General features: G+C 47.2%; 2 protein-coding genes across 6 annotated transcripts; both read right to left on the reverse strand.

Annotated features, from left to right (window-relative positions):
* Positions 1 to 401: 401 nt before the first annotated feature.
* Positions 402 to 9,989, reverse strand: uhrf1 (ubiquitin-like with PHD and ring finger domains 1). 5 transcript variants are annotated; one of them, XR_009928384.1, is made up of 19 exons: positions 9,835 to 9,989; positions 8,731 to 8,893; positions 7,738 to 8,007; positions 7,402 to 7,556; positions 6,424 to 6,639; positions 6,039 to 6,154; positions 5,634 to 5,820; positions 5,183 to 5,306; positions 4,967 to 5,074; positions 4,688 to 4,792; positions 4,298 to 4,404; positions 3,983 to 4,145; positions 3,385 to 3,522; positions 3,021 to 3,147; positions 2,657 to 2,808; positions 2,406 to 2,504; positions 1,999 to 2,210; positions 1,868 to 1,899; positions 402 to 1,736 (listed from the first exon to the last, which is right to left on the reverse strand). XR_009928384.1 is itself a non-coding variant. In XM_062450670.1 (17 exons), the coding sequence occupies exons 2-17, from the start codon at positions 8,881 to 8,883 to the stop codon at positions 2,064 to 2,066; spliced, it is 2,367 nt and encodes a 788-aa protein (XP_062306654.1). In that variant the 5' UTR covers positions 8,884 to 8,893; positions 9,835 to 9,989; the 3' UTR covers positions 402 to 2,063. The 5 variants fall into 5 exon arrangements, 2 of the variants coding, with proteins under 2 accessions (XP_062306654.1, XP_062306655.1); XR_009928382.1 differs by having other exon boundaries at positions 402 to 1,899; XR_009928383.1 differs by having other exon boundaries at positions 1,868 to 2,210.
* Positions 9,990 to 10,933: 944 nt separating this feature from the next.
* Positions 10,934 to 16,202, reverse strand: LOC134011364 (small conductance calcium-activated potassium channel protein 1-like). The gene is made up of 10 exons (XM_062450962.1): positions 15,688 to 16,202; positions 14,120 to 15,468; positions 13,509 to 13,925; positions 13,276 to 13,371; positions 12,669 to 13,087; positions 12,298 to 12,439; positions 11,967 to 12,077; positions 11,735 to 11,862; positions 11,575 to 11,644; positions 10,934 to 11,426 (listed from the first exon to the last, which is right to left on the reverse strand). Exons 2-10 carry the CDS (start codon positions 15,335 to 15,337, stop codon positions 11,133 to 11,135), a joined length of 2,895 nt encoding a protein of 964 aa, XP_062306946.1. The 5' UTR covers positions 15,338 to 15,468; positions 15,688 to 16,202; the 3' UTR covers positions 10,934 to 11,132.
* Between the last annotated feature and the right edge of the window lie 911 nt (positions 16,203 to 17,113).

Below are 17,113 nucleotides of genomic sequence, written 5' to 3' on the forward strand. Positions count from 1 at the left end.
ATGTGTGAATATGGTTTTATTGCACGTTTACTAATAGCATTTTACATCAAGCAATGTACCTTTTATTTGTCTTAGGAAGCATTATTCCTATGAGACGCCCAGGCAGGTCTCAACTTCCTAATTGCTCAGACCCCGAATGCACTTTACATAGTATTCCTGTAAGATAAGCCTTGAATATAGTCTGCACTACTTTTGCATAAGTATGCATAATAGGCACATCATAAGACACGAAACAGCCTTGCTCCACACAACCCAGACGACTACATGGTAAGTTTTACACATCCACAAAGGTGGCAACAAAGGAAAACACATTTCACTTCCCTTCAACGAAAATATAAGCAACAGCATTTTAGTGGCGCTTTTAAGAACAAGGTGTTAAAACACTGAAAGTGACACAGAACAAGCTTAAAATGTTGCAATTTTATTTATAAAAAGGCTGAAGATTTATTGGAAATGTTGCACCAAACATGTGCAAGCAAGTAGTAATACATCTAAAACTACATATCAAACAGCTAAAATGTACTAAAAAATATACAATTTCAGAAAATATACATTTCCAGTCTATGCAAATCTTGTAAATATTTGAGGTATTACTAATATCTGCAGCCACTGGCATTCATTCAGCAAGGAGGGTGGTCTGTTCCTTAGCTTCTCCCTAACCTGGACATTTTTCTTCTGGCCTCATATTAACTAATCACCGGTCTAAGAGCTTCCTTGAATGTTTTTTGCTTGTAATTCCACCACAAAATAACCATAAAACACAAATGAGTAGGCCAAGGAGACGACAGGAGATGGAATCGAACTCCGATACACACCAATAAAAGGATTAAAACGGAAGTAAAAAAAAGAGAATTTACCCAACAAAGTACAAATTTTGATTCTTAAATATTTCCTGTCCACTGCCAAGGGACAAGACCTACAGAGCTAAATATTCAGGGTTTCCACAGAATCGCCTATCAAGAGTTTTGTGGAAACCCAAAACAGGAACTCTACAATTCCCTACTGGTTAAGTGATTGGCTTCTTTGGACTCGTTTCAAACTTATAAGATGGAATCCCTATGCTTATACAACAAAGAGTAAACGTGAATACATGTTATATTTAAAAGGGATAATTAATAATTCTACAAGACATGGAACAAAATATCAAATCACCCATTTTCTAGATTAGTTCAGGGGCAGGAGACTTTTTCTTCTGTCAAATTTTTACATTGTTTTAATCATGTTAGGAAACTTTCTTATTACAAGTGATATGATAAAGTAGATCACATCAAAAAGGCAGCATATGAGTGAAAGTGTTATTGGAATTAGTTAATTCAAATTCACACTGAAACCCTTGTAAAAGAAGACACAGATCGCAACTAAGCACTTCTGAGAACTTCAAACTCAAATGCTTCTTGGTTGGAGTCGATACCAAATTCATCCACGTAATTCTTCCTACAGTTTGCACCCATGGTTAATACTCCACCTTGATTTCCTAAAAAAATCCAAGGTGGCTTCGTTTCCCAGTCAACCAGGGAACACATAACAAAGGCAGGTAACGGACATTTCTTTCTAAAAGGATATGGGACTGTGCCATTTACACGAGAACAGTTCCACCAGACGAGACGTCAACGGATTTGGTGAGCTTGAATACATGTTCCATTTGGGAGTGTCCTATCCTTTTCTCTCTCTCAACAACGGATGTGGCTGATGGCAACTGACGTTTGGCTTCATCAGCTCTTAGAAGACCCTGCATTCTACGGTTGTAAGGCATTTGCTCAAAGAGGAAGTAGGCATGAATTAGGTTTTGGCGATTTCGGGTCAAAACGCACTTGGACAATGCTACGGTTACAAATACATCTGATCAAGGCAGTTTCTATAACATTACCAGTTCAAGGACTTTTCAAGTTGGACCACGCCCTATGATGGGGGGACGGGCAAAAAGGCAGAACATTTTTATTTTTCTCTTTCATATTTGTAAAATATATTAAGAAAGTGATTCTTTTGTACTGTACTGACATGCTAAATTGCCCTCATAAGTTCATGCTGTTCCCCTGGCGGGTCGAACAGACTGTCACAGGTTATCACCGTCCACTGCTGTAGCCGGGGAACAGCTGCTTTAGGATGGCTTGGAGGGGTTTGTTGATATTCATGGGGTAGTTTTTGCCAAGATCGTGTCTGCAGGCAGGGCAGGTATACACTTCCGCCTTAAAAGACCGTTGGAGGCATTCCTGGATGAGAAGATACGGGTCAACCGTCAGTACATATCTGGCCACACTTATTTTGAGAAGGTACAGTGAAATACAAAAAATAAAAGGGGGGGGGGAGACACACCAAATGGAGAAGTTGTCGGAAATGAGCCTATTACACGGTTAACCATGAACTTGTGTTCAAAGACATTTTTAGCTCAAGGGTGCTCAACTTACCCTGCAGACATTGTGTTGGCACTCTGTTGTGACTGGCTGGTAGACCACTTCCTGGCAGCATATGCACAAAAAGACCTCCTCGACTTTGTTCAAAAACCTCTGCAGGAGCAAGATGACAATTAGGCGCTCGTACGCGAGATCCTCGAAGATCCCACGAGTGCATTTCAGCCGTCAGTCAGATATCCACAGAAAGATATCCTAATGGGGGGTGGGGGCGTTGAATAGGGAGGGGCGTCTGGGGGTCGTCTTACCGGTCCGAGAGCCAGGGACTCCATGGCTTCGCCCCAGAGCCTCTTGTTGGCCTCGTCGTCCTTGACGAGGGCCTTCTGCTCGCGGGTCAGTTTGTAGGACTCCACCTTCATCTTCTTAGGGGTGCCCTTGGCTGGAGACGCCTTCTCCTCGGCTGGGAACACAACAGACAAAACGGCACGCGTGACCATGATGAAACCGTGCCGGTTGACCCGGGCGTACTTGCGTCGTTCGGCTCGCAAGCTAGCTCGGCGCTTTTTCTCCGCTCGCCTGAAGCGGACCGCGACGGCACTACTCGTACGTTGAAGCACTTGGATCGGACCGTGATGGCGGCAGAGAGAGAGAGAGAGAGGGCCGTTAACTCACCCGCGCTTTGAGACTTCCTCTTCCTCTTTCCCTTGGTGGGCGTCTCGGTCAGCTCTTCTTCCTGCTTGTTCTCCTTCTCCTTCTCTTTCTCCTTCGCAGCCACTGCCTCCAGGTAACCCTCAGGGTACTGGAAGGAAACCCAAGCCAACCGTCAGAAAACAAAAAAAAGAACCCACAGACACCGCCCGTCGCGGGGTTTCGGTTTGTTAACCGCAGGAGATTTCAGTCGAACACTTCCAACACAGATGAATGTTTTCACCCGGGACGGGTCTTAAGGTGAAAAGGTTTCAAAACGCCTATGAAGAACTCCCCCCGACGGAGGGCGGACGTGGTGGCGTCCGAGGGAGGAGGGCCCGGTCTCTACCTGCATGGTGAGGCCCAGCTTCTTGACGCGCTCCTTCCCGTCCCGGGTCCACGGCGCCGGCTCGTCGTCGTTGCGCTTCAGCATGTACCTCCAGACCAGGAAGCCGGACTTGCCCTTCTCCGGCCAGTACTTCACCACCTGTCACGACACAAGGTATACATTAAAAAAAATATCCCGGTACTTACTGTAAGTCGCTCTGGATAAGAGCGTCTGCTAAATGTAGTCAGACGCTCTTATCCAGAGCGACTTACAGTAAGTACAGGGACATTCTCCCCGAGGCAAGTAGGGTGAAGTGCCTTGCCCAAGGACACAACGTAATTTTGCACGGCCAGGGAATCGAACCGGCAACCTTCTGATTAATAGCCCGATTCCCTAACGGCTCAGCCATCTGAGGTCAGATGGCTGAGACAACGTGGAGATTGTCGGCGTGTGTACGTTCTCGGATCTCATCAAACAGTGCGAGTAAAGGCTATCCAGTCCTAACCCACACTGCGACAAAGAGAACCAATATAACAGCTAGATAAGTACAGATTGCTATAAAAAGACCCACCCAGCTATCGGTCTGCGAGTCTACGGGTGGTCCCCCCCGTTTCCCTACCTTGTAGATGCCGTCGTATCTGTTGCCGTCTTCGGGGCTGAACTTGCTGTGTTTGCGTCCCTTGGAGCTGCGCACCACCCTGACGGGCTTGCCGGCCTTCCAGTCCCGGGCCTCCGCCCCGTCCTTCTCGTTCACCGCCGCGTTGCAGTTGAGAGCCAGGGCCCTGGGGGGCACACCACAGTGGGGTCAAGTCCCTCGCATTCGGAACAGGATCTTGTTTGTGCACAGTGAAGTGGGCTGGTTTTGTCAAACCATGGCGCGACGCTAATGTTGGGAGTCAGGTGGTCATGTTTGGAAGGGTGTCGGCTCAGATACCTGTTCATGTTGGTGAGCTTCTGGTCGCACGACTGCTCGGCGGTCCTCTTGTTCCCTGAGAGGTCCCGCCCCCCGGAGCCAGTGTAGGTGAACTCGTTTCCGTCGTCCTGTAACCAATAGACAACCAGTATCAGCATCATCCTCCATCGGTGGAGGCATATATAAAATCGCTACAAAAGCACCGAAATCTGAGCTCATTCCCCATCAACCTGGCGCCAATAATTAAAAACCATTACTGCATTGCCACGAGTGGCATAGTCCCATCACAAAAGCTGAACAGTGGGGGGGGGTTTGCCGTTTTCAACCGAATCTCTATCAACCAGGCAGAACTTGGACAAGGGGTCGTTAACTTTGAGCGTGGCCTGGCTGAAGACAAAGTGTCCAACTTACCACATCATCCTCGTAGCCCCCTGCCAGCACCAGAGAGTAGGCCCCGTCGTTGCTCCTCCCGTGAATCCCGGCGACATGGGGTCTGTGGACTCCGGACTCGCTGACCTGCACGCACGGAACGAGGTCAGGAAGGACTGGGCTTTACACTAAATATCTCGGCTCAACACACCCAGGGTGGCCCGTTACTTGGACACGGAATAAACCCTCTAAAAACAAGACTGTAAAACACGTCGATGGGGGGGGTGGGGGGTGTCAGCTGGTTGACGGGGTGCCGTTTACCTGCACTCTGAACTTCCAGAGGGTTCCCACGGGGACTCCGGGGATGGGGCCGTGGTGGTTGGAGGGCACGATGGTGCACTGTTTGGTGCGGCCCACACAAGCCATACCCTGTGGTGTGTGTGTGTGGGGGGGGGGGGGTTCAAGAAAGCAGAGAAACTAAGTGCCTCGTCAATTGAAAATGATACAAATAAACACGTCCGGCAAAAAGTGCGTTACCTTGCCCCAGTCCCTCTGACTGGAGGAGCTGGCGGAGGCCATCTTGGACTTCTTCTTGCTCTCCTTCAGCTTCTCCCCGGCCAGGACGACCTCGCTGGAGTCGGTGCGGCACTCAGGACAGTACCTGGAACATTTCCGGCAGACGCGGTGAGCGGCAAAACAGGGCGGGACATTCCGTGACTCGTGTGCAACAAGTTTTTGGTGACATATTTCGACGTTTGTTTTGTCCATGTGCATCTGTGACGCAGAATTGATGCAGTTCAAAACGGAAAAAAAACCTCAACGCTTTGTGAAAAACCTAATGGTCTCTCGACACCATACCAACAGACTCAAACAAGGGACACTGGACAGACTGTGGGAGCCCCAGACTAATTAATTAAAATTGGATTAATCTCCACCACCCCCCCCCCCCAATAAAAGGCCACCCCATCTGTCCCTCCCTGCCACTGACCAGTCCTCGTCCTCAGGGATGGTGCTGAGGGGGGGGTTGAGGCAGTAGATGTGGAAGGCCATGTCGCACTCGTCACACAGAAGCTGCTTATCGGGGTCTTGCTTCACGCCGCACACGTGGCAGTTGCACCAGCGGCAGTTCTTGGCGGGGTTGTCCTTGCAGTGCTTGCACTCGGGCCCGTTGGATCCTGCAGCGTGCGAAGAGGCGCGATTGAGTTCACGAAGGCAACTTTGGTTAATTTACGTCAACATTCACCATCTTGTTATAATTTTTTATTTTTATTTTCCCCAGGCGTCTTAAAATCCCCCCCCCCCCCCCCCCCCCCCGATTTTGGGACAAAATATATTTCCGATCTTGATATACCACGCAAATGAACATCCGAATTACGGTTCTGCCAAAACCTACTTTTCATGGGGCTGTCGGACCCGGCTCCGGAACCATCCAGAACACCGGGCTCTTCAATCTTGTATATCTCAGTCAGGAACATGATTCGACAGTCATTCAGGGAATCACCCGCATCGCTGAAATAAAACACTGGATCTCAGCAAAACGTCCACAACCCACCCACACATCACTAGACACTCCACATTACCAAGTCTGTCCCTTTATCGAGCGTGGCGAATTACTAGACCAAGTGCACATTTAAAACAAGACCAAAAACAGCATGTTTTTTTTTGTCATGCTGCTATATTTTATACCAAAAAAAAAAGGTTCCTCATGGGCATAGCTATGAGTATTAATAGAACACCCCTGGACGTGTATAAATGAAGGCATGAGCGGGTGCGCTCACCCGAGCAGGATCTTGGCGTGGATCTCGTGGACGGTGCGCGTCTCCTTCTTCTTCTGGATGGTGGCGTCGTACCAGTAGCCTCGCTCTTTGGGCTCGTCCGGGTTGTAGTTCACCATGACGACCATGCCGGGCTCCAGCTGGTGCCACTGGTACACCGTGCGGGCGCGGGGGCGCACGTCCTGCGCCAGCAGCTGCACCACCGGGTTCTCGGGGTAACTGGAGACCACACACACGCACACACACACTCAGTATGCAACTCATCCACAACTCCAGGTCCTACATACGACCATCTTACAGAGCACTGACACATCTACAAGGAAGGCGACGCGAAGGGCTGTCTGAACGCCGAGAAGAGCCGTCGCTGGCGACGGCGTCGTCAAAATTCGCCGTTCGGCTTAATGTTCCTCAGTTTCTTACACACTTGCAAGCAAGCCAATGCAAGTGTGCCTTTGGATGAGGATTACGTGCAGAAATAACAGACTTTGAGCATCCATTCTTTTTCCCCTCGCCAAACTGAAACCAAAAGACTGCTTTGACCCTGTTTTGTTGACATTGTTTAACTGCAATAATAAAATATGTGGTTTAGCTAATCATTCTCAAAGCCCCAAAAACGAGGGAGTAGTATTGTAACCAAGGTGATTTTGCATAACAAACAATACCAGTGCCTCTTCGCCTTTTAAAACACTACCAACTGCACTGTGGAGATGGATTACATGTGGGGGTGGAAGTGGGGATTTTTAGGCTAGAGCAAGCTGGAAGTGGTTTGGACATCTTAAATCAAGCTTAGCAAACTACTTTTCCCCCCCTCACAGGCAAGACGGACAGAATTTCCCCAAGCAGTAGCCTAGTTGCACACTGACCAGCTTGAAATGTCCTTGCCAAGCACACAGTGAAAATTATATGAAAAAGTATAAATATTTTATACTTTTTCATATAATTTTCACTAATTCATTTTCGTTATGTTTATTTTTTACTTACTCTTCGTATTTGACATGGTAGCGGATTTCCTCCTCTGCTAGTTTAGCATCTGCTCCTTCCTCCTCAGGGGTCTTTGGAGTTTTTGTGACATTCACAATCTGGGCCTCGAACCAGGCGCCCATGTTTAGATCTCTGGCATCAACAAACTCATTTATCTACAGAGACGAGGAAAGAAACGTTGGGAAATTGCCGCTTTTGGTTACCGTCATCGTAGAATCCCCACAACTGGGTGTGTGTATAACATGAGCGATATGTGGTACAGACATAAATATAAACACAGGATGAACGATGACTCCTAGGCAAACGCATTTGGGAACCGTTCCGGAGAAGGCTCACCTTGTAGAAGCCGAACCCGGGATCGACGAGGTCGGGGGCGTCCGTCTGGCCCGAGGTACCCGCCGCCGGCGCCTCCGCCTCGCCGTGCGTCGAGCTCTTGTCGGACTCGCTCTGCGCGGAGCCGCAGCCAGAGTCGGAGTCCGACAGCTCGGCCTCTTTGTCCTTGCTTTTGAGGCCCGCGCTGGGGGCAGGTCGGGCCTGGCGGACCAGCAGCTGCACTATGTCGTTCAGGCCCACGTTGTAGTCGAAAATGGTGTGGCCGTCCTCCATCTGTGAGGGGGCGGCGGGAGATGTTAGGGATTGGCTGACGCCGAACGTCAGACACCTGACTGTCATGCATGTGGGTTCGTATCTCCTTTTTAGCTTCTGTGGTCGGTTTTTGAGAGGTTCATACATTTTTGCTTAAGACTGTATTTTTGTTTGTATGTGTGGTTTCCTTATTTAGCCCGTAAGGGTTCATCACAGGATTTTAAATCTCTTTTTCAAGGGCGTCCTGGCCAAGATGAGCGCCACCAAGTCATTACACACCACATTATTTTTTTTTTTTAAGTAACAAAGAAAGTACAGTAGTATGATGACATCATACAAAAACAAACATTTGTAAGTTATGGAAACAGCCTCAAAATCCCTCGTCAATCCTTTCAATCGGGAAACGTTAATCCAATTTTTAAGTCTTTATTGTATGGCCTTCTAGAATAAGGTAAAGTTCAAGTTTATTTGCCATTTGTAGCATGTACAAGCACATTGGAATTCTTTGGTCGTGCTCCTGACAATCCCTAGCGGACCATCTCACCCATCATAAATATAAACCTAGCTGTATATCAATAGCTGTATAATAAAGTCCTAACCTGTATGCACAAACCAACACGAGATTTGTTCATCTCCCTTTCTCCTAAAATCCCACGTTTAGTAAACCAAAACAGGAACTTTTCCATTGCCTAATGCAGATACTGTCACCTGACAACTTTGAAATGGACCCAGTTTCAGTCTCACCTGTTTGCCCCTGTAGAACAGCCTCTGTCTATCTGGTTCGACCTTGAAGAGTTCCAGAATCTTAACTCGCAAATCATCCACCTTGGTGAGTTTGGAAAGGGAGTCGATCCGATGGGTCTCCTTCCCATCCATGGTGCGCACTTGAATCCACATTGCAGCTGCCCTGTGAGAAAGGGAGGGCATTATGGGTAAATATACAGAAGCTGGTTGTTAATATTTAACCTTTGTAGTAAAAAATAAAAAATGTAATCCACCTCTGATCCCTAACATCTAAGCAATCTAGGCAGTGGTCAATGTGCATTGATCTACTTCTACAATATGCTGATTTTAATACAGTGCGGGAAACTGCACAAGCCACTCCCACCCCTTTAAAAGTCACTACAGAGACCCCATCCGAGCGCGAGGGAGCGCTATTAAACAATGTGGCTTCCATTCACGGCAGTTTTGTCAACCACGCTGTGAGAACACAATAGGTGGCGAGTTCGGACAAGTGACTTGTGTACTCTAGGCCAGCACAAACAGTGTAAACAACAGTAACGTTATTCGTCTTTTAAGTGCCTTAAATCCACTGTTGATTTGAGCACAGCTGGGCCACTGTTGTAGGCGAGGTCTCCTCGGGTCAGCTGGCTCGATGGAGCAAGGCGAGCGTGGCCGTGACCATGAAGAGATCAACTAGACTACCATCAAACTTTTATCAATTGTACAGGTTCACACTATTCAGCTACACAGTATCAACACGCCAGCAAGCTAGACATATGGCTACCAGGAAAATGCTGCAGCTTCATACAGTAATCCTTTCCTCATTAATCGACGTTGACTGTGACAGCGCACCACGTTAAGGGCGCTAACTTAGCCAATGCTAGCTAGCGATGTGACCATCAGTGACTGAACAGCGGATAACGTTAACGCTTACTACACATTTAGCTAAATGCTTCACGACTTTTCAGGAACGGTGTTAAGTCAGTTGTGGACGAGGACTCGAATCTTACCAGTTCAAGCTAGCCACATTCAGGAACTCTTTTTAACAAGTTTGATCAAGCTACAAGTAGCTTTAAAGCTAGCTATCTAATTTCATAAGTTGAACAAGTTGAGTCATTACGTTACCTATTTATAGTCCAAATGCAATCAGGAAAAATATGTTAAAATCCCGTCAATCGTATTCCCTAAACAACTTCTTGGTCAAATTTCCACGCACTACCCTTCTGAATGCAGTTGAAGACTGAATCAATAAGAATCTTCAATAGTTTGTTTCCCCGCCTGCTAAGAAGTCTTTGTTTCACCATTGGATAAGGCAGGTTCGGTTTATGCACCTGATAGGCTGCAAACTCCGTCAATCCCCAGTGTGACCGGAGCTTAGGCTCAGCGCGCGAAAACGGTGGTCTCGTCGCACTGGTTCACTTCCGAGAATTTGGCGCGAGATTATGTAAATATCTGTTACTACTACTTAGTTAGATGCCGTTTGGCATATTGACCCGTTTGTTGGACTAAGCAGCGCATATAAACAGTCGTTGATGCACCTCCCTTATACAATTCACTTTTTATAAGGACTTTAAAATATAAACCTTAGCGTGCACCGCCAATGTGAGACTGGGAGTAGTATGTGACAGACCATATGCTGATGACGCGTGTTGTTGTTGTGCCATTAAGTGAGACTCCTTGTTCGCTTTGGCGGGAGAACTCCTTGCCAAGTGTGAACAAAGTACAGCGTTTTATTCAGGGCTTCAAGGAAAATAAGTCTTCTTGTTCCTTGTCTGAACTGCAGATGTTGTTCATTCAAAGTCGAAAGGCTTACCGTGTATTGGTAGGCTACTGCGGTGTTTTTATTGTGATGTTTGGACCCATGATAAACATGTTTGTTTCTAAACCCCCATCACAAACTCGGGTCCTCTCACACAATGAGGAGGGGGTAGCTTATTACCCAGACTCCATTGTTTTTCAACGACTTGGTTTCCTGCCTCCACGGTCCCACCTTTCTGACTTACGGTAGTTTATGTTGCGTCAAAGTGCCCGAAGAAGATAACACATAGCATATGTCTAACCGATAGGAGATGGGGGTTCAATAAATACAGGTTAATAATAAAAAATAACGGAGTAAGAAACATTAATGAAATGCAACTACATTGTCCCGGATTCTCTATGTAAGTAACAAGTAATTCAAACAAAATACCTTTAAATAGACCAATACACTTTGAGCTCAGTTAAAGTTGTTTTAATCCTCTAATGTTGTCCATATAATTGTCAATGTAGTGTCAAACAAAAGTTAATAGCGCCATCCGGTGGACAATTATTATGCTCTTCCTGTGGGAAATTAAAGTCCCAAAACATCGTACAGATACTTTAGATAAAGTAGAAACTCTCTGATAATGACACAAATATCACAAATAAACATCGAATTGATCCATTCAGATTTCAGGAATGTGAGCAGGCGATCCACTGTGCAATAAGATTTCGGATGTCAGGGAAGATGGACATGGCAGGTCAGGAGCAGAGACTAACGATGCTGCCCGCACCCGGTGCAGCAGGCCATCCAGGAAGTCCGCTTGCTGCTGAGTCATTGCCTGAGAGAGAGAGCTCGGTAGGGCTTGCAGGCTGAGGAGGATTGCGTCTAGTTTGCCCTCCAAGGTTTCCATCCGCCTGTCCATCTCCTCGCTACGCCGCTGGAGATCTGAGACCAAGTCATACATCATGCTCTGTGTCTGCAGAGCAACATGGGGGGAAAAACTAGCCGTGGTCAGTAATACCATGGGTGTACAATATGTGAGAATGATGAAGAGGAGGATTATGATGACAGGGATTAGGATGACAAGGGAGAGGAAGTGAATGATGAAGGGTTAACGTTTCTACCTTTGCTAAATCAACAAGCGTGTTGGCCTGGTCCATTAGTTTCCTCTGCTCCATTTTAATTCTGCGTAGCCTTGGAGGAAGCAAAGTCATTTCAGACATGCTGTACACGATATGGATTATGTTCTATGGTGGCACTTGGAGGTTGTAAATCAATACTTACTGGTGAATAGCTTGCAGAAATTTGCGTTGGTGTTTGCGAACCTTTGCGTGGTCGATCTTCTGGACCAGCTTGGTGTGTTTGTAGATGAGCCATGTTTCCCTGAGGACATTAGCTGCTGTGTTTTTCACCTGTGGAAATGTCCCATGGTAACAAGCAGAAGAAGTATGTTACAGTACCAAAAAAAACAAAACCAAAACAGCAGCCCACACCGTTTTATATATTTTCCACTCACCCGTTTATAGAGCTGGGTGTCCATCATGAAATTGTGAACATGCTTCTCAGCCCGGGTTAACTCAGACTTTCTCGCAACCACGGCGACCACCAGCGCAGTACAGCCAGCGCCCTACAGACAGTCTAAGTCATGAACATTCCCATTTCACCAGGACAAAGCCCTGGAACGTGTAAACATACTCAATAATGCTGACAAGAAATACAAGAAATGGCTCTGATTCAGCTCGAACCGAGAAGAACAGAACGCGAGACATCTAACAAGTTTCAATACTGTCCCTAGCTCATATTTATCCCGTTACTATGATAAAAAAATATATTTTTTAAACTCTCACCATGATCCCAGTCAGTAGACACACTCCTTTACCACAGTACGTGTGAGGAACCATATCTCCGTAGCCAATGGAGAGGAAGGTTATGGAGATGAGCCACATGGCTCCCAGGAAGTTACTGGTCACCCCCTGAGAGTCATGATACCTGAGGACGTACAGGAAATGCACCAAGGGTCATAGGTCGTCACTGGTGATCACTATGGACCAAATACATCTCGAGAGATCAAAGTTGAAATATGTTACTTTTAGATGAATTTGAAAAGCAGCGACATGGATGTTTTTCAGTTAGAAAGGACTCAGTTATAATAATCCCGAGGAGAGGGAAAGAAACGCAGTCGCGACGCGTCAGGTGACATGTCGGGCCTGCGATGTACCTCTCGCACACGCGGACGGTCCACGCGGCGATGATCCAGCAAGACACGCTAAACACCAGAAGCACGGTGCCGGGGCAGATGGTCATCAGAGTCTTCATGACGAAGCGCGTGTCGAAGCTGATCTTGTTCAGGGCTCCGATGCTCCGCGAGGACGCGTCGCTGAACAGCTTGCTGTGGAGCAGCATGACTCGGCCGATCAGATAGAGGCGCAGGAACATGGGGATGGAGAGGACGATGTCGATGTCGGACTTGGCCGCGGAGGGAGGGTTGGCGAAGGGCAGCCGCGTGGTCCAGGCGAACGCGTACTGGCCGGGGATGGGGTGCACGGCACAGACCAGGAGCTCCAGGAGGAGCAGGAAGATCCGCTCATAGGTCATGGCTATCCTCCAATCATCCGCTCCATTGTCCACCATGAAGAGCTGTTCATTAGGAGGGAGAAGAGAGGGGGAGAACGGGGATATTCAAACCAACATGAACAAGGCGTTCGGAGACATGTAAATTGCCTTGACAGATTAGTATTAAGAGAACCTATTCTCTTTATGCGTTTACGGAAGTGTTGTGTAGTTCTACAAAAATGCCCGAAGGATGGGTGGCCCTGTATACTGACCTGTATTTCCCGGGCATGGTACATCAGAATGAGGCCTAGCAATATAGCAGTAGAGAGACTGATGAGGCATTTCAACGCAAAGGAGTACGTCGATGCCTGCAGCCAGAACGAGCAGACAACACGATAAACAACACGGGGAACCTCAACCGAAACCCCCCCCCCCCCCCCCCCCCAAATAAACAGACTTCTTCTTCTACAGCTGATAGCGGCAACGGACGTGGTTCCCCTGTTACCTTGGTGTAAACGACGGAGGACAGTTCCGTCTCGGCCACCATGGCGACGATCCCAAACATCCCGCAGATCAACGCGTAGTCGCTCAGCTGCTTGCGCTTCCCGAAGAGGGCCCTGCGTTGGCCCAGCCGGTAGCCGATGTCCTTCGTCTTCCTCTGTGGCGCCTCGCCTCCGTCCCTGGTGAGGCTGTCGCTGCAGGCCTTACTCGAGTCCTCGCCGACGCTTTTCGAAAAGACCTCCTCTAAAAAGGAGCTCTGGACAGGCTGTCTCTCAAAGGCCGGGTCGACCAAATGACTCTCGGAAGTCCCGTGGCTCTCCAGAGGTCTCGCGGCGTCTCCATTGAAGGTGCCACCGGTCGGGAAGGTGTTTAAGGGGGTTGGAGAACAATTGGAGAGGGACGACTTAGACCCGTCTTGGCCCTGCATGGTAACAGTGAGCGTTTGCTCGTTAAGAAGGAACAGGGAGACAACGTACATTTCTGCTTTTGAACTTCTTTAAAGGGCCTTCATCGACAGAGTCATCAATTGAGGACACAAAGCAGGCCGTCAATAATGTTGTCGAAGCGACTCACTGTACATAACGAAGTTAAATTGGCATTTATTAGGTTTCATACCTGATTATCCGGTTGCTTGTTCCTCTTCTCATTACAGTAATGATTCTCCTGCCAGCGATGGCTACTTGTAGAAGAATAAATACTTCCGTGTTTGCTGGCCGCCTCAGACGACCTCCTTACACGAGGGGTGCTGGTGAATGGAGGATAAGCCGGGAACTGGTGATGCTTTGGGCATACGGGTTGTTTTTTGTCATCCGAAGTCCAGGTGTTTCGGTGAAAACCACGTTGGGGATCTGAGTCTTGCCGTAGATACTGCTGAAGCAATTGTGGCTGGTTCCCGCAAAGGTCGGCCAGGTCACCGACACAGCAGTTCCGTGGACTTCGACCCGACGTCTTCTGAGGCGTTAATGACGGTTGCTGCTCCCCTTGACGCTGGGAGAAAATCAGGTGCCGTCTGGCTTCACTGGATTCGACTGAATGCAAAGGGATGTTGAGAAGATGGTCTGAGTTTTCGGCGGTCGAAACATGAGGTAAATGATGATCTTTGAGTTTAAAATGGTTGTTTTGTTTTTGCTGGTGATGCTCATTTAATTCTCCATCTCCTTCACAGTGGGACATGAAACTATCCTTGAAGCAATTAACCATCTCTTTCATGTCATCCTCTTGATTAAGGACTTGAGGGAAAATATTTATTGTCGATGGCACCAAGGACCTTGGTTGCTTCTTAGTGCTAAGATTTCCACTCTTGGAAAACCCGGTGAGGCAGTCCTTGAGGAAGCCCTGCTTGGACCGAGGCTGGAAACTGGCTGCCTCCGAATCCTGGAGCATGTTGAGAGAAGGACCATCGCAGCGACACACCTGGCTGGGATGGCCCATGTCGGTCCCATGCCACTCAGCAGACTGAACCGAGCCCAGGTGAAGATCAGGGGGGCTTCCTATCTGACTGCAGAAACGAAGCAGGTCTTGATTGCTCAATTGCGAAAGCGTGGTGCTCCGCGTTTTGAGGGGAGACGGTTGTGGAGAAGAAACGGGCAGCAGGGGAACTCCGTTTGTGGTTGCGTGCGAGGAAACTGTTGTGGCAAAGTTGCCGCCACGTTCTCGCGTCGAGGCCCGGGGATGGAGGGCTGTTCCAGAGTACTGATATCTCATGACCTCGGATGGTCCGGTAGGAGATGCCCCCCCTGAGTTGCAGTGTTCAGGGTCACGGTCAAGACGCCTATCTCCAGTTGAGTCGAGACGGTGTGTTGCATTGGTGGGTTTGACCAAAACCAGCCTCATTATGTCAGCGTGTGTAGCGGATGGGCCTCAGGAGAAGATTAGCGATGCTAGATATTCAATGATTAAGTTGATGAGTAATTGCCCGTTGTATTCTAAAAATCCTGGTTATAGGGCATTCACAAGAGAAGAATCTGCAAAACAGCAGAAAAAAAATTAATGGATATCGCAATGATTATAGATATTTTGTCTTTCAAAACAACCTATTTTCCAGACTGAATAGATTCAATATTTGATTAGAGACTGTTCCCAGTACACGTACACAATCTTTACACTTATTACAAATGGAAATGGATGGAAATGGTAATAATGTAATATTTGAGTGTTTTGAGATTTTTCTATTTAGTGCTCACCTTAAACTGGAACTGTATTTGATTGTGTCTCACAGAACCATGTGTGACTCAAAAGCTGTTGTCAGAACCAGATGAGCCCCCCTGATGTTACCTCACCAAAGGGAAATCAGCATATTAGCGCTGAGACTCTATGGATTTCTCTATTAATTAAACCCATAGATAATAATCCAAACATATCTGAATGGATTTGCTACTATACATTACGACCACTTAAATATGACTACTTTGAGCAATGTGGGAATATATACACAAATTAATATTAAGTGCGTCACAAATTATTCAAGTGATCAGGGCAGAACTGAGCTTTTTCTTTTTTATGTACATTGTTTTAAACGAAAATTGAACGTAACCCTTGGTCAAAACAGTTGCAAAACTGAAGGAAAACAATAGACACTTTTTTTGTGTTTAAAAACAGTCATTCAAATCCACGCATTTATTCCTGAATTCATATCAACAATAAGCAACGTTTCCACTCTCATATGGGATTGCAAGTGCTCGTAACTTGTGCTGCGCATCTTACCTTCATCCTCTTCTCTCACTCCTGTCTCTCTCTCTCCAATCTTCGAAGACGCAGGTTGCTAATTAGAAGTGGTCTTGGCCGGTTGGAAGGCACAGTGAAGATGAGCGTCTTCCAACAGCACACAGACTCCTCCTGGTCCCCACACTTGACAGGGCTAGTGTAGGGGAGCTTTCCTTTGAAAGTAATCATTAGGATTCAAAGTGAAGGAAGGGCAGCTGCTCAGCTTGTTAAGAGGCCCAGATGCAAATGGACCCAGGGGAAAAAAACCAACAGGTCCTTGCGGAACACAGACAAACATGTGACATGGGATCTAAAGCAACAACAACAAAAACAGGACATTTCACTGATACGTGGGCCTCAAAGAGCGTCCATAAATAGACGGGAATTGTCGCGAGCTGTGAGAGGTGTGTGTGTGTGTGCGAGAGGAAGGGACGATTTGAATTCAGAATCGTAATTAGGGGTCAGAGAAACTTGCCATTGATGCTACGCAGTTCAAAGGCCTTCACAGGGCCTCTTATCATCTTCTCTGCACCAGAAGAACAGATGGCACAAAGTGTCTTTTCTTTCCGGATGGGAACGAATGAGTCCAGCAAGAACACAGTGATAAATACATCACATCCCTTTCTGATATGCTGGAGCACTGGCCGCCTTCCATTGTGTACAGTACACTATCCTGTATTCAGAAAAATGCACTCCGTTTATTTTCTGCCGTTTTTTGTTCTTGTGGTAAAAAAGGTCCTGTTTCTTACTATATCTAATGGACACTAACTGATGCACCCTGAATATCACTCTTTTTCAGAGCAACCCTTTTCTATGCTTATTTCGCTGATTCGCTTTGTCACAAGGGAGCTCAGATTCAGAGCAAAAGATGAAATAACACACAGTAACACATTTTGAAGCCGCATA

Source organism: Osmerus eperlanus, chromosome 24, assembly GCF_963692335.1.
Source record: "Osmerus eperlanus chromosome 24, fOsmEpe2.1, whole genome shotgun sequence".
Lineage (NCBI taxonomy): Eukaryota > Metazoa > Chordata > Actinopteri > Osmeriformes > Osmeridae > Osmerus > Osmerus eperlanus.